The sequence below is a fragment of the Falco punctatus genome, assembly GCF_963210335.1.
Source record: "Falco punctatus genome assembly, chromosome: 5".
Taxonomy (NCBI): domain Eukaryota; kingdom Metazoa; phylum Chordata; class Aves; order Falconiformes; family Falconidae; genus Falco; species Falco punctatus.
This window is the reverse complement of record NC_137584.1, coordinates 33231156-33254936: the sequence shown is the minus strand read 5'-3', so window position 1 is coordinate 33254936 and position 23781 is coordinate 33231156. Positions and strand designations below refer to the sequence as shown.

At 40.6% G+C, this 23781-nt stretch overlaps 1 protein-coding gene across 1 annotated transcript; it reads right to left on the bottom strand.

Moving 5' to 3' along the window:
• Positions 1 to 634: 634 nt before the first annotated feature.
• MSGN1 (mesogenin 1) lies at positions 635 to 23339 on the bottom strand. Its single transcript, XM_080387967.1, has one exon. The coding sequence runs from the start codon at positions 7025 to 7027 to the stop codon at positions 6509 to 6511; it is 519 nt and encodes a 172-aa protein (XP_080244093.1). The 5' UTR covers positions 7028 to 23339; the 3' UTR covers positions 635 to 6508.
• Between the last annotated feature and the right edge of the window lie 442 nt (positions 23340 to 23781).

The following is a 23781-nucleotide window of genomic DNA, read 5'->3' as shown; positions in this document are numbered from 1 at the left end:
GTTAGTAGATAAGATGATCCTTTACTGTTTTGGTATGGGGGAAAAATCAAGGAGATTCCCTTCCATGTTTGGACTAGGATTTATATAAAGCTTCTTGTCAGATTTTCTAACATCATGATACACAAAATCCATTTGAATATCAGTAAAATCTTTTGAAAACATGACAGTAACATTCTCTCCACCTCAGAGGTGTCTGCTTATACTAAAATTCAGGAACTGCCTTCCTGGTTATAAATATATATTCTATTAAAAAAAAAAAAAAATCCTCTTCAAGTGTTGCATCAACACCTCTTTGCCTTTTAAGTGGATATTTTATGACCACATGCTTTTCTCCCTGGTATTTGGGATGTTATTTTTATATCCCTGTTAACATAAGCTGAAAGCAGATCAATCTTCTTTGTTTATGCTTAATGTCTTTGGCAATTTTGACAGGTGAATGATAAAACTATAAGGAAAAAGAGAAGTCTGGTGTAATTTGTTTTTATAGGAAAATAGGCACAATAACCAAAGTGTACTACAGAAAGTTATTTCCTTTTCAAATAAATGGTGGTAAGCCAGAGCTACAAGTAGCCTCGTTATATGTGGTCAGTGATAGAAATGCAGATCTCTTTTTTTTTTTTTTTTTTTTTTACTATAGTCTGTGTTCAGTGACATGGTTAGTATATTAAAACTCTACTGCTTTGGTGATGTAAAGTAGCAACAACTTGCTATTAATACTAAAAAAATTAAGAAAACTGATATTTACATTTTCTGCCCCAATTAATTTTCTCTTTTAGTACATTGGTTTACTCTTTATTTTAAATCTCAAAGTCTTCAGTAAATGTTATGCACCTATATCCAGAGGAAAACATGTTCTGACAATGATGTAATGATTTAGGAAGCCATGGTTCAAGTTTTGGCTTCTGCCACAAGTCTGTTTGAGTCTTCAGCTAGTCACTCCCATACTTACTGCTTTCATTTGTGTATGCGAGTCCAGAAACACCTAAACACAGTGTTAGCACACTGTTAGCTAGGTTCCCAAACCCCAGACAGGCATGTGCTTTGAAAGAAATGCTTTCAAGCTTGAGTAAGCTGAATCAGTTTCTTTATACTACTTGGTGTAGTGATAAGAGCAAGTTGCTGTGTAAAGAAGCAAAAAGTCAAGGGCTTGATCAGGGAAGGGATTCAAATGGACCCAAGTTCTATAGCTCACTTAAAACAAGCTGCTTTACTGGGAGCTGGGACTATGCTTCACAACTGAATTTCCCATCTGTTAAATGCAATAATAGCATTTGTGGTTGTATGGCAAATATGTTGGGGAGTAAAAGTCAGATACTGGCTCCTTAGAAGCTCCAGTGTATGCATATTGCTGTGGGTGTTTTTTGGTGGTGTGGGTTTTTTGGGGGGGTTAGTTCCATGCGGAGCTGGAAGGATGGCCCCCAGCATCCCTAGGCAGAGGGGATATGGAGCTGTGGCAGCTACTAGATAAGCAGCTCTCCCAAGGAACTGTCTGAATCCCTTTTACAGGAAGCCCACCCCCACCCCCCCGCAAGCACACCTATGTGCAGCCCAAATGTGTAACCATAAAACCTCTTGGCACCTACATGGTGCTCTTCCGTGTAGAATTTCAAAGCACTGTGGGGGCGGGGTGGGGTGGCCCCAGGCTTCCCTCTGCTGTGGGGTGTGAGCTCTCTGTGGCTCACAGCCAAGGCTTGCTTAGGAAGCTTCTTCCACATGTGATCCTTTAACCAGTGGGCAATAATACTCTTTCTTCCCACCAAGAGGGAATTTAGTCTCATTGCCACCTTTCAGGGTGTTTGTGTTGGGTGTTGTTGCTGCTGGCAGGTAACGTGCTGCTGCACCCTTTTTATTGGGTGGGCAGAGAAGTTGTGACTCTCCTGAATTCAGGTGGAAACCTGCCATGGTGAATGAAGCTGCACAAGTCTCCTGAATACTGGGCGAATACCCTATCTGCTAGGCTTCCTCCTTTCCATTGGCGTGCCTTTTGTTAAATAAAGCAGCCCCATATACTTCGAGCTGCACTAGAACAGCCACTGGTCTCTGGAATATGAGGAGAAACCCACAGCCTATTCTCATACTGTTGACAGCAGCAACTTCTCCCTCCAGCAGCACTAACTGCCTGGCTGATGGCACCACAGGGGTTAACTTGCACAAAATCCGTTATATGTAAACTGCCTGCTCTGCCCTGCCTTATCCTTCCCTGATAGAAGGATTAGGATGACTGCGGGGCAAAAGCCCCTCTTTCCTCTGGCTTCTGAAGCTTTAAGCACTCTGTGATCATACCTGGTTCCCCTTTCAGTAACTTGCCCAGAGCAGGGGCAAGGGCACAGCTCGGAATATGAAGAGCTGCTCAGAAAAGTAGCTAATGGAGTCCGGCCGTGTCACCTATGATTCGGTGCCCCTTGCTTATCTTGTTCTCTTGCCTTCCGCCTGCTTCATTGCACTGCTCTCCAGTGTCTTTGGGCAGAGAGAGGGTACGCACGGTTTGAGCTGTTTCTTTCTGGCTCTGTGAGGTGTGGGTGTTATGTTTTGGTTTTTTAAACGTCTGCAGCAGGATAGTGTAATCATCTCATTGGTAAACTCAAAGTGAAGGACTAGTAGTTCAACCGAACTCCCATATTTCTGTATCTCAAGGCTCAAATTATTTAATTCATGTAGATCTTATGTTCTCCATCCCTTTTCTCTTTAGCATTTGAGCGCTTGTCTGTTTCCCTTTCAGCTTTATGCCTTGTATCACTCGTGAAGCATGATTTAATGAACCAGTTTATTGTATGAGAAATCTATGAACGCAGCAGAAATCTATGTGGTGGTTGCTTCTCTATTACCCGTGTTCTGCTCTCCATGTCAGTAAGGAATTTCAGTGGCATGTTACCCTGGGAAAGGGAGAGAGAGCTCTTATGGCTGAAGAGTTCATTTCACTGTCTGGGACTAACCCCAGTTCAGTCTCCTGTATCTTTTTCTCTTCAGCATGGTAAGCAACTACGTTCTGCCTAAGGAATGGAATTTAATCCTTCAACCATGAACTTCTAGTGACTTGTTGGGCTGCTACTTTAGCTTTATTTCCGTGCAGATTTTTAGCATGCTGTGTTGAGAGATGTTTGTATGTGAAATGTCCTCTACTTCCGTGATTTGTGCAACTTTCTCAAACTGAGATTTTTTTATTTTTTTTTGTCTCTGTTCTATGGATTACTGTGGTGTGTTGTTGAAACTCAATATGGACCTTACGTACTAGCTCTGGAGGCTAGATCTCATACCCTTAAACGGGGACATAACTTGGTCTCTTTTACATCAATTTAAATATCCTAAATTCCTGGGGGTAAAGGAAAGAGAAAAGACTGTATTCATTTTACTGAAAAATAAATAAAATCCAACATTTAGTAGCAGCAGGAGTTGTACTTTCATTAATATAATAATTCAGACTATTTCCTTGGGATCAGCGACATGTTTATGCCAAAGGGAAGAATTACAAAAGGAAGGGTTTATAGAGATGCTCTGTGTCAGGCAGAGCAAGAATCCATTTATTTCTGGGAGAGGAAAAACGAACTGGCAGATCCTAGAAGATCTGTCACAGGTAGGTACAGAACCTACGTATGCTGCCTCTTTATATCTCCTTGGCCACTTTCCCCCCTGCCTCACATGCTGGTGGAATGAGAGATCCCCCTGAAAGGGGATCAAACAAACAGTGCAAGAGTACAAGGTATTCTAGTAAACTAACTCTGTCTTGGATGATGGGCCTTGGTCCTGTTGCAGGACAGTGAGTAAGATGATGTTGTGGTTGGTTGGTTGTTGGTTTTTTTTAAGGGAACAATCTGCCCTAAGTTCAGCTTAGATGCCACCATGTTGTGCGGGAGCCTAAGGTATTGAAGGGTATAGCAGTGGCCACCGGAATTCTGGGGCTAGGGAGTAGGCACAGGCATGGTCTAGTTCACTGGCACAGAAGCAGTAAAGTGTCCTAAACCTGAAGCCTTGACTTTGTGGTTACTTAGAACTCTTGCTCTGCCCTGGACTTGCAGGGAGACAGACGAACTCTACAAGCACTTAGAAGCTGTAGCCCAGTGTGCTCAGGGCCTTCACCTGCCACTTTCTCAGGGGTGGTGGGAAATGCTAACCTGAGCCATTTCTCAAATCTGCAGGGCCTCCTGCTGGGACACTCTCTCTGCATACAGCATTACTTAACCTCGCTAAAGAGCAGCAGCCTTCTGAAGCCGTTGGGTATCAGAGTTGTTTACTTGTAGATGGGTAAACTGAGGCGGCAGTGCTGGATGACCACCCAAGGTCATAGATAAACTAGCAATATAAGTGGATCCTTCTGACTCCTTGTTACTCTGCTTTAATCATGACCCTATAGGCTTCCCTAGCTAAAGAACTGGAAAACATAGTTGTTACCTGTAGTTTTAGGTGTGGAAGATGTAAGAAACAAGATTAAAAGTTTTCCCAAGTATAGACAATATACCCAACCGCTATACTTGTGAATGATGATGGTTTTTAACATCACAGTCTCTGTGCATCTGGTGGTTTGCCAATGCTGAGAGCACCTCTTTAGAGCTGTCAGTCTGACAGTCTTTGAGAAACGATGCGAGATTGGGCTCTGTTGCTGTTTTGTGCAAGACCCCACAGGCAATGTGCAATTTCACTCCCTTGCAGAATGTAACTCAGACTGACTTTGTCTGTGTAGTTCTTCATCTCCTCAAATCTGGATCAGCTGCACAGGCTTATGCTGAGGAATACTATGCTGACGTTAGTGCTGCCATCTCATGTGCACAAAACTTTCTCTGGTTTAACAATTTTATAGGGCTTTAAAAAAATCATTTTACTTATATCCTTGCTGAAACCCTAAAGCTTGTGAGAAATCTAACGTGGGTTAAAACAAAACAGAAGCATATGGGATATGCTTAGATGTGGCTATGTTTTGAGTGACCGTGCTACCTGCATAAATTTGAATGTAGCTGCTTTTTTGAGACACTGATGGATTTTGGGCTGATTGCTCCAGTATGCTTGTGCTATGTGAGAAGAGCATGGAGTCAGCTTAGGCTGAACCCTAGAGAAAAACAAAAAAATTACAAGGACAAATGTATTTCCTTCCAAACAAACAGAAAGAGGAAAAGAAAGAAACAGAAAGATGCAATAAAGTTTTAGGTTTGTGGTGCTCTGCTGCAGGATATGTCTGCAAACCTAAACCATCTGCCCACACAGACATGCTGATCTAGCCATCCTGGTGAGACAAGTCTGTTACCTCCTTGCTGCTACTTTCTCTGTGCCTTACATCTCCTCATGGAGAAAAGGTTAATCTGATTTAATTAGCTCCATGCAACTCAGCAATGGGCTTTGCTCCTCTCTGTGTTGCTGGCCTTAGCACAGCCACGTTTTAAGAGTCAGTCTGCAGTGAGAGTTACAAAGCAACTCACATTTTTTTGGTAATATGGTGAGACCTGTGCCATACCTGTCAGATGAAATTCAAAGTAATTAAGGATTAAGGTTTATTTTTTTAATTTTGAAGAGTTTTGTGTGTGTTCTACTAGCTGTAGAAACAGCTGATCTGACATCTTTTAATAAGGAGACATGGTTACTAGAGCCCTCCTAGGTTTCAGTACACCTTGAGGATAAAACTTTGCATCTTGCTAGTACCTGAATCAATTTATTTCATGTCAGAGAGAAGGAAGATAGCTCATTTGTTCTAGCAATCTGATGTACAAATGTCTCCTACAATTCATCAGGCATTGAAGCAAGGGGGGTTTAGGCATTAAATACAGAAATACTGTATGTTTCTGTATGTATTAATGAAGAGGATAAGATTTAACAGCAATTTATCTATACAAAATGTCACTTTCCTTATATTTAATTGCCAATATTTAGCATTCATTGCTAGATTTTATTTATCAATCAGATATATAATACAAGATACAAACTATGACACTGATACTTGTTTATGAGCAAAGATGTTCTCACTATTACTTTTTTCTTGACTTTGAGATACAGTAGAAACGTGGATAAATAGACAATACTTGAACTAGCTATACATGTTTTTCATCATCCTAGTATTAAAGTGCCTACAAATCAATACACTGAGTAATCTTATAGTGTTTTGTCATTTACATTTTTAAAATTCAGTTTAAAACCTATGGATTTACTGTTGCCCTTCTTAAACAGAAGATCAGTCAGAACAGTGATATGTAAATCCTAGGAAGATCAGTTGGCTTTTTCTTTTTACTTTTTTATCAGACTATGTTTAATATTTCCCAGAAGCTTATTATTAAAAAAAAAAAAAAAAGACATAAAAAAAGCAAAAAGCAAGACTTCTGTCTCGGCAACCTGCAGCTCAGGTTTTTCAGGCAATCCTACATCACCTTCCAGCATCCCGTCCTATGCACAACGGTGGCCCTCTCTTTCCCTCCCTTGCTCCGTCCTCCTCTCACAACCCGTGCCACCGCGCTCTGGTGAGGAAGAAATTTTGCTGTTTTTTTGTTTGTAAAGACCCTGAGCGTGCTGGGGTAGGTGCCCCAGGCAGGGTCTATACCCGCTTGACGCTGTTGAGGAGCTCCGTCAGTTCGCTGATATACTTGATGGTGTACTTCAGGGTTTGTATTTTGGTGAGGGGCTGTCCCCTCTGGCTGTAGACGGGGGGCAGGTAGTTGCGCAGCGTGTGGAGTGCATCAGCCAGGGTCCTCATCCGCAGCTTCTCTCTCTCACTGGCCTTCCTTCTGCGCTGGGCAGACATCCGCACCTTGGTGCCCTTGGGCAGCCGAGCCTGCCCGGGGCTAGGCAGGTAGGCAGGGGTGAAGTCCACCAGGTTGTAGCCCACCAAGCTGCTGCCACCACTGCTGCCGTAGGGGGTATCCATCACTGCCGGGCAAGGGGATGAAGAGTAGGATTCGAAGGAGGGTGTCGGGGATAAGCTGTGTGGAGACGAGACTGGGTGCAGCTCGAAAGACCCAGTGGTGCTTTTCCAGTCCCAGGATGATAAGCAGACAGAATGTTCTGAACCCAAAGCGTCTTCCATGTTTATCAATGTCTCGTGCAATTTGTCCATGCTGGAGGAGCACTCTGGAGAAGCAATGCCCTCTGCCCGCCAGCAAAGGCTGGAGCTGCTGGCTGCCGAGACCTTTTTATGATGGAGGGAGGAAAGTGACAGAGTGGGAACGTGGGTTTGGTGAGAGGAGTTCAAAGGAGCGCCACAAGTGCTAAGATGGAAAATGAACTCCTGATGTGCTAGTTTCTTCTCAGTGATAATTATCAACCTTCAGCTAAAAAGCCTTTAAGCTAACAGGCAACAGCAAGAAAGGAGGAAAAAAAGATTATCTTCTTGCAACTAAACCAATTAAGGCTGCACATCTACATTTAATGTTGTGCTGGGGGGATAAGTGGTGAGAGAGGAAAAAGAAAATTAACCAGTTTACAAAACAATTTACACAAGCAGAATTTAAAGATCATGACTGCTAACAGAAATCCTGTATTTAAGCCGTTGAGCTCTGATTTCAGTGTGACTGAAGGTGATGGCACTACAGCAGTGAAGATTTGATCTATGCTGACTACTACTGATGAAGTCTCTCATTATCTGCATCTTAATAGTAAAAGTCAAAGATGGTTTGTTTGGATTCATGTGTGTTATGGCTCGGTGGATTTCTTTTATCATGAGACTGCAACTTCTCTCTGCATCGCTTTGGTTTTCAACAGAAGAAAGAACAGCAATGTATTCCCCTGCAGTCTGTAGATTAATTTGCTGTTTTAAGTTGTGACTGAGAAATCAAAAAGGAAAACTAACTGTAAACAAAGTCAAAGCTCCATTTAAAAAAAGATACAGGAAAACGTGGTTTAAAATAACCAAAAATCTAGGAAATTAAATACATAGTGTATAAAATTTGGGCCCAAAGGTTTTAATAGGAATTTAATTCAAAATAATATACAGATTACATGCATTTAAGGGAAGCCTAGAAGCTACTTCTGTAAAATTTTCTACTTCTAGGAATCCATTCTTATGCCAAAAGAACTTTTTCCAGCCCTGACTCAACACAATAGTGAAGTTATATGTTAAGCAGTTAAAGAGAAAATGTATATCCCATAAATTAATAACATTAAGAATGAGCACTTTTCATCTCCAGGCTTCAGAACAGCTTACAGTGATGATTAATGATCTGTATTACTCTGGGAAAATGAATAAGCAGAGTTAAGGAGTAACTTGCCCAAAATCACAAAGCAAATCTTTAGGGGAGCCAGGAAAACTGGCTGAAACTACTGAGCTCTGCAGCTCTACTGAGCATCTCGGCTACCAGCCACGACTTTGTATTGGCCCATAAAGGAAGCAAAATATAATGTATGATGAAAAGAAGGGAAAAAAGAATGCCAGCCTTGAGGAAAAAGAAAAGTAGGATTTGCTTTACAGATTCTTTCTGTGACAATCTCTGTGTGAACCATAATCCACGCTGAAAAAAAGAGGAGGCATGCCTCTGAATGGTACGTAGCTGAAGCAAGGTAAGGATTTCTGGAATACACAGTTTCTTTCTGATTGTGGAATCCTTGCTACAACTGCTCAGAAAAAAAAAAAAAACAACAATCCAATACTCACCGTAGTCATTAGGAAGACTTTTGTGAATTTTTGAGTTTGGGATTAAAATGTTGGGAAGCAGTTTATTGGAGACTTACTCATTTTATGCTGTGATGAATTAGAAAAAATGAAAAAGGAAAAGATTTTCTAATTTCAATCTGGGCTGAGACAGCTTGACCATGATGGCATTTAAACCACACAGAAACGTGGGGCACAGCTCGTCACAGTCAGGATTGCTTTGGGTTTAGTGGTTATTCTATCATATTCTGAGCTCTGCTTTATTCTTTCTTTAAGGAAATTGTGCTGAAACAGTCCTAAGAATCACAAATGCTTGCTACAAATTAAAATTTTAGACCAGATGAATGACAGGTATTTTCTGTGACCTCAATGAATGGAATGAGTTTCATTGGGCACCAAGGCAACTGTTGCAAGTTCACAAGTTAGACACAAGGTGTAATTTAGCATAAATAGGGGACTCAGGTTTGTCCCAGTTAAAATCTTTCTCCACGTTTTCTCTTTTTCCTCCCCCTATTTGGGGCATTTATAGTGCCTCTTCCATTTGACGTGTCCCCTGCTCTTATTTTGTCTTTCACTTTTTTGATAAACACAACAACTAAAAATCTACAAATAGACAAAACTCAGGAGAAGGAGGTGGAAGAGGAGGAACTTCTGTCAGGGTGTGCCAAGAGAAAGCAGCCTGCAAATATATGTATGTGTGTACACACATATATTAAAACACACATATTGAATGTAATTATATAAACTGTTTTGCTCAGCAGTTTTGATTTTGGAATCAAATGTTAGTTAAATGCAGTCAAATTTAGAAGCAAAAATTTCAACAACCCACTTGTTCACTGGCTATAAACAATGCATGTTGCCAATTAATCTATACCTCTAATCTATGCGTAAATAATAAAAGTGTTGCTCAGACACCAAGGGGGAAAAGATTTTGTGTGTGTCCAAGATGCCATTGCTGTAACTAACAAATGAACACAGTCTGATTTCATCTCTCTGTTCTTACATATAGGGATTCAGATGAGATTAGGCAGGGAAGAGGAATGTAAGTTACAGCAATAGCTATACCTTTTTTATAACTTATGGATAAATGTTTAGAGCAACCAAGGCAGGATATTAGACTATGTGGACAGCTGCTCTGGATGCGTGAAAAATCACTGGATTTTATAAGCTTATGCTTTTATAAACTGTTACATGGGCAAGAAGAAATTACAAGCTTTTCTTATATTAACAGATTAAGTGGCTAATGCCCATACTTGAAAACTGCCTTGCAGCTGTGCACGCTGCTTTATTTCCGTCAGGCTCCACGGAGCTATTTCAGCTTGGACCCACCTAGCTGTGTCCCACACATTGCCTGACTGTGGTTCAGGGGATGCCACTGAGGGTGTAGGGGTGAGCAAAGGGTTTACCCCTATGAAAGCAAGCTTTGCCAGAACATGTGTCTTTAGAGCCAAAGGGGCCGTGGCTCTGTTTGCCCTACTCGTATAGATGCAGCCAATGGTTCAGTTTTGAAAAATAGCCACCTATTTCTACCCACAGTCCTCAGGTTTCCAAACTGTCCTCGCATGAAGTGTGCCTCAGTTTTGGCCCACTCAGGAAGCTATGTAATATCTCTTTCCATGATCCCCATATGACCCATAGCCTGTGTAGGTCAAAAGGCTCTCATGGTATGTAGCTGTTCTTGGATTAGTTAGGTTTGTATAGTGCTGTATTTCCACCTGCAAGTATGAGAATCCCCAGTTAGGAAATTCTCTCTTAGAGACAATTACAACAGGAAAAAATTACTGGAAATGGTAGAACAGTTCACGGTGTTGTTTTATAACAAAGCCTTAAAAAGTACTGTACAGAGGCACTGGCAAGGCTACAGTCTGGATACCAGGTTTATTTTTCTATACCCTATGACTGTTATATATTCTCTAATTAAAGAGCTAAGAAAGTCTAGTATTTTAGGTGGCACCTTCCTAGAAAGTAAATCCATGAGGCGGGGGGCGGGGGGGGAAGGGGGAAGTGTTTGCAATGTTTATTTTATTCTACCTCTCACAAATTTTAGGAATTACCTTTTTATCTGTCAATAACATCAAAACATTGAAGGGTAGTGAGATATGAGTTTAACACCAATGAAATGTGAACTGACACTTAAAACATGATAAGGCATTTTCTGCTTGACTGATACTTTTGATTGTCATTTCAGTAATTTATTCTGCAATATAAAGGCTACCAATCTTCATCTCCTTTAAAATGAAAGTTTTCCTGTATTTTTGAATTCATTATGGAAAGGAGGAGAAGGAAGCACGGAAGGAACAAAAATTTTTCCATTAAAAAAACCCAAAACCCACCACCCATGGAAAAGAACATTTTTAGACCTTCCATATGTGTCTGATTCAGGTTTTAAATTTAATATAAGTTGTCCAGATAATTGCTGTAATCTATGAGTGTGGTAGATACATGCATTTTTTGTATACAGTTATTTAAGAACTCATCTACTTTTTTTTTTTTTTTCTCCTTATTTTAGAGTATATTTCCACCAAGCTGTGATTTTGGTAGGAGAAAAAGATTTGTAACAATAAGTAATAAATCATATTGGATGGGAAGATTGCAGGCTGAAACGGAGCAAACATGGATAAATGTGTTTCAACAACACTAATCCCATAACAGTCAGGCTCCTTTACAATTAGGATAGAAGTCTAGTCTTATTTTATTAACAAGAAACAGATCATACTAATATCCTTGTAGAGCACTTAGATGATAAAGCCTCATCTTGTACTTTGTAGCACAAGAAAATATCTATCTCCCAAAAGCTTTTAAAGTCACTTCATCTCTTATCTAACAAGAGGTTTCCCAAGTATGTTTGCTGCCTGCTCGCTGTGGAGGTGGCTGTTACCATCCTGCTTTACACAGGCAAGACCAGGAGTCAGGCAGCTGTGTACAAAATGTGGGGCAAGCAGCTGCAGGTCTCACTAACTTCAGCAGACGCAGCAGGTGTTCAACACTTCTAAAAACTACTGTTGAACACCTCAGTTTAAGCCCAAGCTGGCAATAAAGGAAGGAAAAGATCCACCACATTTGTTATCCAGAGTCACATTAGCCACCAGACAATGCTTCTCTCCTTTTTAAGGCTTTCCCTCATTTTGGATAGATGATTTTTTTGTTTTTTAAATGAATAGATTTTGCAGCTTTTTTCTACTTGTGGAAGATGGTTTAATCTGGGTCCAGCCTCAACTGAAATAAGACTTCTAGGTAAGCCAGCTGGTCAACAAATATATACTTTTCTTCTTTTTTTTTTGGTTTTGTTTGTTTTATTTAGGTCAATATGCCAAAGGATACAGATGAATAGACAGCTACAATTCCCAGAGGGAAAGAAGGCAGTAAGAGAACCAGGACTGATTCTGAGTCTAGCCCTATGAAAGGGAGCCCACAAGCCTTATTATAATCAATGAAAACCACATGTAAATTGGATGTCTAATTGTTATTACTGCCTTTAGCCAAACAAACCTGTGGCTAGCACAAGAGAAAACATTGTTATTCATTTGTTGTAAGACCAGAAATAGGTTAGTTCTAGTGCTGTTAAAAATTCCTGTGTTAAACTTAAAACCTTTATTGTTCTCAAAGGTGCAACTACAAAATGCCAAACTAAGAGCCTTTTAATGGGGAACAGTCAAGTAAGTATCGTTGCTTTCACCAAGGCTTTGCATAGTGACAAGCATCTCTCTGGTGTTGTCCTGGCAGGATCAGGATCTATCTATTTGCTTTACATCCTCAAATGTAAGTATTTGATCCTCCAAAAAATGGCAGTCTCCATCGACTGACAAGTGACATCAGCTCCGCAATTCATTTAAAACATCTGATCTCCAACCAACTGGCTTCCCAGATGAAAAGGCCTATGTGTGGAATTTACACCTACCCACCTTTTAAGTAGGGAGTTTATTACCTAGTGGTTTTCAGCTGATATTTAGGAATGTCTTTTTAATACCCCTGTTAACAGAAGTTGAAAGGAGGTTTGAGTATGTGGTTGGTCTTTTAATGTCTACTGGCTACTCCAGCCAGAAGGAAAGGGCAAAGCTGGGGGAGGAAGGGGAGCCTAACAAGTTTATTTTGCTCAGAAAATGAGAAGTAGCAGGTATTATCAAAATAATAGAAGCTGTTTCAGTAGAATAACTCCATTATTGCTTAGTGCAGCCTAATTGTATCAGCTTTCACATTTGGTTGTTAAGAAATTTGTCTGCCGTGATAGTTGGATATATTTCAGTTTTTGATGGGAAAGGTGGAGGATTACCGGTTGCAAGTATTTCAAGATCATCAGCAATGCTTTCTTTTCTACCCAGAAACATACATTCCAATTTAAAAAAAGTACAATATAGTTTATCTCCAAGTGTATCCTTTACTCTCCCTAGAACAGCTTGAGAATTGCCTCTGCCATGTGTCATAATGGTTTCATAGGGGTTTTTAAAAAAAAATGGGATAGCACGAAGGGGTTGGTACTCTTGCTCTCCTGCTATTACAATGGGCTTTTGAGCACTGTGCTCTACATGGTTCATTTTGCAGCATGATGAATTTTCCAAAACTTGGTAAATCTTACAAGAAATTTCAATAGCCAGGAAAATGGCATTGAAAGCTGTTGTGACTATTTCTAGTTGAGCTGCACAGCTGAATCTGGGTGTTTGTGAAGGGAGCTATTTTTCAATTGCTGTGATTACATTTCAGCTCAGGCTGTTACTTTTCATCCACTGAACCTCCTCATCAGTATGTGCTCGTTTCTTCCTCCCCCGTGTTCTAGCACTGATGTGCAGAATTGCTGCATGCTGCTAATAGAAACCATGTTTCATCTCAGTGCTAAATGAAGTTATGCTCTGGGCACAGCCTGCAGTTCAGTTTAATAATTATAAAATGGATCAATAGTCTGGGTAAGAGACACCATACAAGTGTTAGATTACAAATTTTATTTAGCTCTTACATATTTCCCATTCTGAAATAAAGTACCATGTGCCTGTTCAAGCCACCTTTCACAAGCACATGGTTAACCCACGGGTGAGGACCATTGATTTTCAACTGTAATCATAAATTTCTTGGCAAGTTGGTAAATCTTAATTTTAATCACGTTCAGTCCCAGGGAGGGGGAACGGGGTGGGGGATGAGGAAGTCTGTCCTTCAGCCTACTGATGAATGTGAATGGCATATTAAATTTGGGATTTTATTTTTATTTTTTGCAATTTCCTCTGAATGCTTCCATGAATTTTGCCTAACAAATTACATTCAGTTCTAACAGTCCCATGAATACATTTGAGTAAAGTTCCTGGTTTTTAATAGGCAACATTGCACTTACAGAGGTTTTCAGTTTAAACTGAAATGGGGGAAGGGGTTCATGTATTGGAGAGCAGAGCTGCCATCCAGAGGGACCTGGACAGGCTGGAGAAAATTACCAGGGAGCAGCCTCTGGCTGTGCAAGGAAAGCAAATGCAAACCCCTGTGCCGTGTGGGACAACCACGCAGCAGCACAGGCTCAGGGTGACTGGCCAGGAGGCAGCTTCCCAGAAGAAAGACCTGGGGAACCTGGTGGGTTGACAGGCTGGAGCAAGTCCAGAGAAGGGTCACCAAGCTGGCCAGGGGGCTGGCAAACACAGCACATAGGAAGAAGCCCAGGGGGGCTGGGTCTGTCCAGCCTGGAGGTGAGAAGGGTCAGGGGAGACCTTACCAATGCCTGCAACTACCTGGTGGTAGAGTGAAAAGAAGGGCAAGTAAACTTAAACTCTTTGTAGAAGTTCACAGTGGAAGACAGACAGACAGATAACACATCAAGGTCTGAGTCTTAAAACCTTCAACCTTTCAATGATGCATTATAGCTTTCCTGCTGTACTTCTGGTGATAGAAGACCAGTATTTTTCCTGCCTGATTAGGTTTTTGGACAGTTGTGTCTGGGTGACAAGGACGTGGTGCAGAGGTCCGTTATTCTCCACCAATGAAGACCCTTCTCCTTTTCTTTGCCTTATTATCAGCTTTTATTTTCTACGTCTTCTCAATTTTTCTACTTCTAGCTTGTCCCATCTGTGATTAAACATACCTTTTCTCTTTCTCCCCCCACTCCATCCCCCTTTAATTTTCAGCCTGTTTCTCATTCTTTTTGGTGTTTCTTGATGCTGGCAGTAGAACATCATACCTTTTTAACATCCCCTGGCCATATAAATCATACGTCTCTGTTTATCTGCTCAGTTGGATGAATAAAAATAATGTTAGAAGCAGGAAACATTTAATTATCCACTTGAAACAGGCTTTTCAGGAAGTCAAAAGCACAGGTTATCAAATAAATAGTTACACTAATTATAGTTACACTATATAGTTGCCGATAAGGCCTCCACTAATGTTACAAAGTTGCAAAAAGTAATTTATGTCAGACAACAGCTGTTTAAAAAACTCATATTATTTTCTTTTCTATTTTGAAACACATGAAAGAGCAAAAAAACCTAAACTCCTACGGGGAAAACTTTTGCATAGGCCAGTAAGTCAAGCTCATAAATCTATTAGGTCAAACAAAGAGAAGATAAAATGCAGAAGCAGTGGGAAAAAGGGATTCCTTATCAACTCTTAGCTTGCCTTCACTCTGACAGCCCATTTAACTGTAAGCTGCTGGCTACCTCGTCACTCTGATGAGACCGGGACATCTGGTTTGCACCCTGCCTAAGTTCCTGCTTAGTTAATGGTAATTGGGATGTGTAAAATCGGTGTATGCATGAATAAGCAGGTAGATCTTACAACAGCAGGTATGCAAATCTTGAGGGCAGCTGGTCCTGGCTAAAATTCTGCGCTTTTAGGGTCCAGTTTGCTGTAAACCATGAAGAATAATAAAGTACGGTCTGGAGAGGTAGGACAATCACACAGACAGAAAATCAGGTCACAAATGTCCCTTTCTCAGCCCTGCTGCTGATGTGCCTGATCATAAAGAGACCCTGTCTTCTGCTCCTGCTCCCTCATATTGCTCCCTTCCTTAGATACAGACCGTGTCAGGGGAGGGATTACCTCTCCACAGAGATCTTCTCTATGATGCCCACCACCGTGGTCAATTTAAAGCTCGTGACACTATCCTATTAGAAAATACTGTATAAAATGGAGACAGTATCAGAAAACAATTCAATCTAAATTCTCCAGATAAAATTGCTTTAAGTCAGCTGAACCCCCAGATAAGTGATTTTCTAAAGTAAATAGTGGCAAATGGCTTGTCTTAAAAAAAAAAAAAAAAAAAAAAAAAGGCAAAACTTTAATTTCCCTGACATTGACCTGCCCTGTCAGGCTGGGATGCACATTCATCAGTCTCTTGCTCTTATCTGGTATCTGACATTCTGTGATGAGCTGAAAGCAAAGTAATACAGATGGATAATGCTCTCTTTTGAAGAACAAAATGTACCAGGAACTGAATTTTCAAGTATGTTCAACGTGAAGTTAACTCTTAGATTGAAGAAGCATCTTTTAAAGGAGGGAGTGGAAAAATAAAAAGGGCTCAGAAGGGCTATTGGGGATTCCCTATGAATGTGCATATAAAGCAAGCTAACATTTACATAGTCCCTGCTACCTTCAGTGTACTTTAGACAATGGCTAATCAATACTCATTACACAGCTTTAAAAAGGCTGAGTACTCTGGGATGGTGAGCTCCCTCTTCCCAAATACAACATGCAGCCTGAAGCCAGCTATTTGGCCAGACACCACCAACCTTGGAGTCTTCCTGAGATCAGACAGGCTGTCCTCCTCTAAGGAACCTAGCAAGCCTTGTCTTATTTCAGAGAAAAAGCTCATTTTGGAGAAATATAATTTGCTCATAGCACAGGAAGGAATTTCATGCAGGGAATTTTTAATTAGGGAATGCAGCCTACATATGAAGCAAGTCTGAGATGAGAATAAAATAAGTCCCCTGGCTCACAGACCTGGAATTAACTGTTATGATCCAGCAAAGAAATCATCTGATTATATTAAATTTTAGACATTCACGAGGGATACAATAGTCCTGTTTCAAATATTCAGCTATGTTCCTCCTGAATCCTGTGACTCCCCAGTTATTTTGGGGTCAAATAGTAAACATTAAGAACATCCTTTATATATGCTAGGTTATACACTTGGTTTTGCTCACATATGTTCATGGCGCTAGTAATGACCTGATCTTTTTTTCAAGGTTTCCTCTTCCAGCCTAAAGTCAGCTCTCCTGCCCACAGTTAATTGCTTGCTTTTTAAATTATTTTTTAAATCACAAAGCAAAAATATAAATAATAGTTAAGAAATGGCTACATGGCTGTCAGAGTCCTTTCTTGAGTTTGCTTAGTGCCAAAATTCTTGAAGCGTCCCACAGTGAGAAGTTCCATTTCAACAATAAATTCAAACCTACAGAAGCCAATCTTTACAGCTCAATGGGTTTTACATCAGACTCTGTATTCCTTTAAAATCTTCCATGAGGACTTTCTCTAGCAAAAAATAAACACCAACAAACAACTCCAATAAAAGAAGCTCGTATATATTGTGCCATGTGCTATTGACACAAGGCCACGCAAATTCAGTAACAAAAAATTTTCTGGACGCAAACTGTATAATTATTTTTTCTAGTGTACATCTTCAGAGTGACTCTCAGGGCTGCTTTTGCTCCTAGATCTCCACCTGGTCAAACTGGCCAGGGGCACAAGCACTAGAGGGAAAAGATCAAAGGCCTATAAATGTGTCAAACTTTCAAATGCAAATCACCTGCCATAACGCTGCTGAGAACAAATCCTTCATTATCACCATTCTGTGAAAGGCTTAAATTAGCCTGAATTGGCTGAAAAGAACAAGAAAAAGAAAGCAATTTATCTTCCTGTGAGTTTTATTACCTTGAGATTTATTTGGCTAATGGTCCAACAGCCCACTAATCAGAATATCTGCATAACAGATTCTTCAAATGATCCATAAATAAAATATGTGATAACATACTGTTGCTATTAAAGTTAAACCGAGATCTGTGACAATAGGTTATTAAAAGAGTTCTTACAATAAGGCATTCTTTTTAATTACCAACCTATGAGCTACTGTGATTTATGTACTGACAATTGTCAACTGGCTTCTTGGCTTGAATTACATTTAGGGGAATTTTTTAATATACACTTCCTAAACTGTATGTTCTCTAGATAGATGCCATACCTACCCTTATTTTATGCTATCATTACTCTGAAAGCATCTTAAAACGTACTGTGTCTTGGGGTTTTTTATAGATAGTTTCAAAGATGTGATAGAATATTTGATTGATCTAATTGACTGTAAGGGCAAGAGTTAAAAAAAACACAATTGCATTATACTTAATCTTCATTTATAAGGGGAAATCCTAGCACTCTATTTTGTTAAATAAACATTGCAGAGAGGGTTTTTTAAGTGGGCTTTACTGGGATCTTTGAAAGAGGATACGCCTTGATCAGAAATTTCTTGGTCAGGCTGGATAAGGGTTGTCTGAAGGGAGCTGACTGGGAACGCTGAACTCAGCAAGCATCTTCAGAAGGTGTCCCTGCTTGTGTCTGGCGAGAATCCCCAGAACATCTGTGCTGGTAACTTTTATCTGCACCAGGGACACTTTGTACTTCACTGGCTCTTCTGCTGGTCCAAGTTTTGATATAATTAACCCTCCGAAACATTTGTCCCTCCACACTCACCTGCTGGTCTTATATTCTGTATTATATGATTGGTTAAACACAATATACAAATTAGGATCTTTTTGCCGGGGGCAAGTAACAAGGTTATATGAGTTCATACAAGAAGGCTATACAAGGTTATATAGATACCTACACAGAGGCCATACCATAAGGATCATAGAGCTTTGAAAGCTTTTCTCTGTTCACTGTCATGTCAAAGCAGTTCCAAGCCTTGGGCTTCTGTGGCAAGTGTGGCCTGGCGGTTGAGGGGCATTTATGACTGTTGATAGTAATTTTTTCTGTACCTCTAATTCATGGCCTCCCAGCACAAAACATTTGGTTTTTTTAATCCTGGAATCATCATAGAATCATTTAGGTTGGAAAAGACCTTTAAAATGAAGTCCAGCCATTAATCCAGGACCAAGTCTGACACTAAACCATGTCCTTAAGCACCAAATCTATGTGTTTTTTAAATACCTCCAAGGGATGGTGAATCCACTACCTCCCCGGGCAGCCTGTTCCAATGCTTGACAACCCTTTCAGCGAAGAAATCTTTCCTAATATGCAACCTAAACCTCCCGGGGTGTAACTTGAGGCCATTTCCTCTTGTCCTGTCACTAGTTACCTGTGAGCAGGGACCGACCCCAACCCGCCTACAGCCTCCTTTCAGTTAGTTGTAGAGCTTAATAAGGTCCCCCCTGAGCCTCCTCTCCAGACTAAACAACTCCAGTTCCCTCAGTTGCTCCTTATAAGATTTGTGCTCTAGATTCTTCACTAGCTTTGCTGCCCGTCTCTGGACACACTCCAGCACCTCTGTGTCCCTCTTGCAGTGAGGGGCCCAAAGCTGAGCACAATGTGTGAGGTGTGACCTCCAGTGCCAAGTACAGGGGGACGATCCTGCTGGCCACACTGTTTCAGATACAAGCCAGGATGCTGTTGGCCTTCTTGGCCACCTGGGCGCCCTGCTGGCTCATGTTCAGCTGGCCATCAACCATACCCCTAGGTCCTTTCCCACCAGACAGCTTTCCAGCCACTCTTCCCCAGGCCTGTAGTGTTGCTACAACAACGTGGCATTCTTGTGACCCAAGTGCAGGACCCAGCACTTTTTGTCAAACCTCATACCACTGGCCTCAGCCCATCGGTCCAGCCTGCCCAGATCCCTCTGCAGAGCCTTCCTACCTTCCAGTAGATCAACACTGCCACCCAACTTGGTGGTCTGCAAACTTACCTCAGTAAGCCTGGCACTCAACCCCCTCGTCCAGATCAGAACTGGCCCCAACACTGAGCCCGGGGGAACACCACTTGTGACCGGCCACCAGCTGGATGTATCTCCATTTACTACCATTTTTACTAAGAAAGAAAAACACATTTACTAAGAAAGAAAAAAAACCCCAAAACCCCAAACGTAAGTTGCTGGTAAGTTGTGATATGCTATCACAAAGAATTTGTTGCAAGATACACACCGCTGTTATTGGAAGGAGTATAATTTTCTTGAAGGAATTTTTTCAGTTCTGTGTACAAAATCCAACACTTTCAGTGCCAGAGCCACATGCCCATTTTACACACTTATATTCAGATTATCAGTGCAGGGAGATGAAGGTCCGCTCCGTAGACCTCAGTGGTGGGCTACCGATAACGCAACAAGCAAAGGACTGGTGGCTTTTGAAAAGTTATTTATGAAACCTGCTAGGTTGTTACACAGAGATCAATTAACTATTACGTGATACCTTCCAGCGACACCTTCCAAACCACTAACACCAGAGACTACAATGTGGAAAGTGCTGGAAGAGATGGTGCTGGATAAGGGTTTTTTTGATAAGCAGAATCTTGGCGTTTACAGCTAAATAATAATAATAATAACAACAACAATAAAAATAATATTAGGAAAATATTGTGAAACTTCCTTGCTTTTGGTATTATATCTCAGGACCTCTTAACCCTGTGATTATTGTAGTGTTTTCTTCTGGTATTGCCAAAAAGAATATTCTTAGAACAATAAAATAAAATAGTCTATAAGGTTTTACAATTAGCATACTAACAACCGTAACAGCAATTGACAGTTAATACTGGAGGAAAATATAAGTATACCATCAACTGAAAACAGTACTCCTTTAGAAATCACAAACAAAAACCTTGAGTTCACAATTTTCCCCAAATATCTATCTTGCAAATTCTAAGCAATCTGCGAGCATTAAGATTTGGGATTTTTAGGAAAGGAAATAAAGAAAAGTCCAGAAAGCAGAGTGACTCTTTGATGATAGCACAACAGCAGACACCAGAACAAAGGTGTACTTGTGCTTGGAAATGCATGTGCATAATCCCATCACCTTCACTTGGACTTGATGGTAAGAACACCTAACTGAACTCCTCTGTAATGTCAGCAGCACCTTTCTCAGGTCTTTGATAACCCCTCACGGCAAAACTACCTTTACATCCTTATGCCCCCCCCCCCCAAGCATCATCCATCTTTTTTGGTCTGCCCGATACCCAAAACATATCCCATGTCACAGCTTAGGGCAGCATGTGTGAGCTGACTGACCAGCTGACTGTCATCAGAGTCACTGCCGATTTCTTTCCATCAGGAAGTCATGAAAAGCCTTTCTGTCTTCCCCGAGCAATTGATAATTAAAAAATTATAGCCATGAAACAATCAAATTTTGTTGAAACTGGTCATTTGTTAAAGGATGTCAGTGAAGGACAAAGGGAAAGAATTCAGATAAGATAGACAAAGCATCTTTCCATAAGGCTCCGTGCCCTTAACTGGATGGCATGGCTACTTTCCCATAAGCTCATGCAGACCAGGAGGGGCACATAAGCAGTTTTCTCCTTCTCTGACTGAAATTCTTTATTTCTTAAGAACTTCTATCAAAAAGACACCCCGCATTCTTCTGATCTATCCAACAGAGTAGAAGAGGCCTGATTAAGGCTACTAAGCAGTAGTTCTGGTTACCCATACTAAGGACGCTGTCAGATTTCTACAAACACAGAAGAATGTAAGAGACCAGCAGCCTGTACAACTAAGCAAGCTTTCTGGAGAGATTTACCCACAGTTAAACCATAAAAACAATTTAGGTATAGAAAAATGCAATTAATGAAACTGTTCCAGTGCCATACAATCATCTATGAACTGCTAATTGCCCACTCCTTCAGCAGCATCTCACATGCAAGATGCTGTTTATCCCAGCGGTGTCTTCCTAGGTCATAATGAGACATTAACCCTTGAACTAATTAGAAGAGAACAGACCACCTCCCACATTTTTAACCGGCAGGTCTTATTTGGTAAAGAGGCCACTCAACAGTTAACAAAAACCAGCAACATGTTAGTCCGGATGACTAGCCCCCGTACAGTAGGTGTGCACGCGGCTGTAACTCCTGGAGCTCATCGTTCCATTAAACTCCAAGCTTTGGGGAACCGGAGCCTGAGCCCAGGGCTCTTTTCCAACCAGCTGCAGATTCAGCAGCAAGTTTAGCTCACCAGTGCAAAAGATTCAAAGAAAATGTCTACAGCACATCACAGCGGGCTGAGTGACAGCGAGGCTTAGAGGCCAAAGCTGCTCTGAGACCTGGCATCCAGGTTGGACTGGAAGACAGGCTGAATTTGCCCTGAAACAAGGCCACAAATGTCACAATTTTGCAGAGATAAAACTTGGGACAGTTTCTAGGCTTTGGGCTATCTTTCTGTTACCTGGTGTCACTTCCAGGGCAGCACTGGGAAGCTGGAACGGAGGAAGAAGACAGCACGTAAGGGTTCATCTGTTAAGTTTGCTCAGAAATTTATCCAAAGCAGACCACGCTCACAGTTCCTCCCACCACATCCTAGAGTACCCATAGCTTGCCACAGATCCAACCTCGGCCCGTAATGTTTGGTAGGACAACTAACTTGGCTTCAAGCTTGCCTGGGGAGGTAAAGCAGAATGCATTTTCAAAGATATTAAAATAACACAAATGCTAACGTACAGCTACTCCTACACTATCTGGGCATTAAAAATATCTTTAGTTAGCTTTTTATCCTTTTTTGTGCTTTAGTCAGGCAGCTAATTTATTTTCAATATCCATCAGGTGGAATTTTAGTGTAGGTAGCTGTTTTCATTGAGCAACATTTTCCAAGGTATGTTCCCTTTCCCAGCTGTGTTCTGTCTTTGAAGTGACAAAATCTCTCCAACTCTGTCAAGGGAAACTGGGGTGAGGGTTAGAGACAAGGCTTGAGTTTAAAGAACTTTTAAAGTTTGATAGATGATTGATCTTATTAAAAACGTAGCACTGAGAGTAGCTACGATGCAGAATACATGAGCAGAACTGTGCAAAGAGTGGTTCTGCCACCCATTGTAATTTTGTTTTCTTGAAACAGTTAGGAGTGTTTTGTTTCCTGAAGGAAAAAGTGCCAAAACTGGCACCTAGTTTACTGTTTTGTCAGTAGCACTTGGGTTTCTAACAACTCTCAATAATATTCTAACTGCAGTTTCCTTTTAACTACTTATATAATACGGCAGGGTTTGACACTTTTTTAGACATGAAAAGACTACCTTGTCTCAAGTAACAGCTGCCCTTAGTCTTTCTCACCACTAATTTCCAAGCACCTTTCTTGAAGAGCACAGAGCCCAGCCTGTGCAAATCCTTAAATAATCCCCTTCTCAAATTACAAAATTTCTGTTAACTAGTAACTTAAAGTTCATCAATTCTATCAATAAAGTAGAAATTAATACATGCAATGAAAATTAATTTTTCCTTTTATTAAGTATGTTCACCATGTTGATTAAGTATTTCTATATCTACCCACAAAAAAGTAAGAACGTGTGTGGCTCGATGGTGGGATATGTAGGTACTGAGGTTTTGATTTTTGTTAGTTTGGTTTATTTTAAACATTGTGATTTTTTCTAGCTTTCCATGTAAATAGTGTTTAATTTTATTTGTTTGATTCCCTGTAGACCTGAAACAGTGAGTTACGATCACAAGGAATGCTAAACAAATGTTTCCCCTTAAGCTACGCCAAATAGATTTGCTACATCTAAGCAGATGTTTATTACTAAGTGGAAACAGTGAAATTTATACTGCTAAGACAGAATTTATGTATTTGCTCTGTATCTGCAGGAAAACATTCAAGCTGGAGGGATGCTGAGATCACGAGTGACAGACCAGGTAAAATACTCAGGCTGGTAGGGTAGTTTTGCAGAAAAAAATTGCAGAAAAGTACTTGAAGAATAAAGCATCCTTTACTTGCCCTACCTCCATAGAAAGTGTATTTTTACTGCTTTAGATGAAGCACCCTGAAACAGCCTGTTTGGGCTGACCAGATCAGGTGATAAAAGAAGATATATTCACAGTCATCAGGCTGATGTGTCACATTCATTTATACTTACAGTCAGTGTAACATAATCTTGTAGGAATATTTCCTGCAGAAGAAAGTTATCTGTTACACCCACTCAATTTATTTAAACGTCTTCACAAGTGTGAAAGGTTGCAAAGCTGTCAGCTTTGGCATGGTAAAAAATGTTTGAAAGAAAAATCATCCCTAATCCTTCAATTGAATAAATTACAGAAAGATGAGAAATGAAAACACTTCAAAAACTGTAATTTCCCTTCTGTAACAAATCACAAGTTTC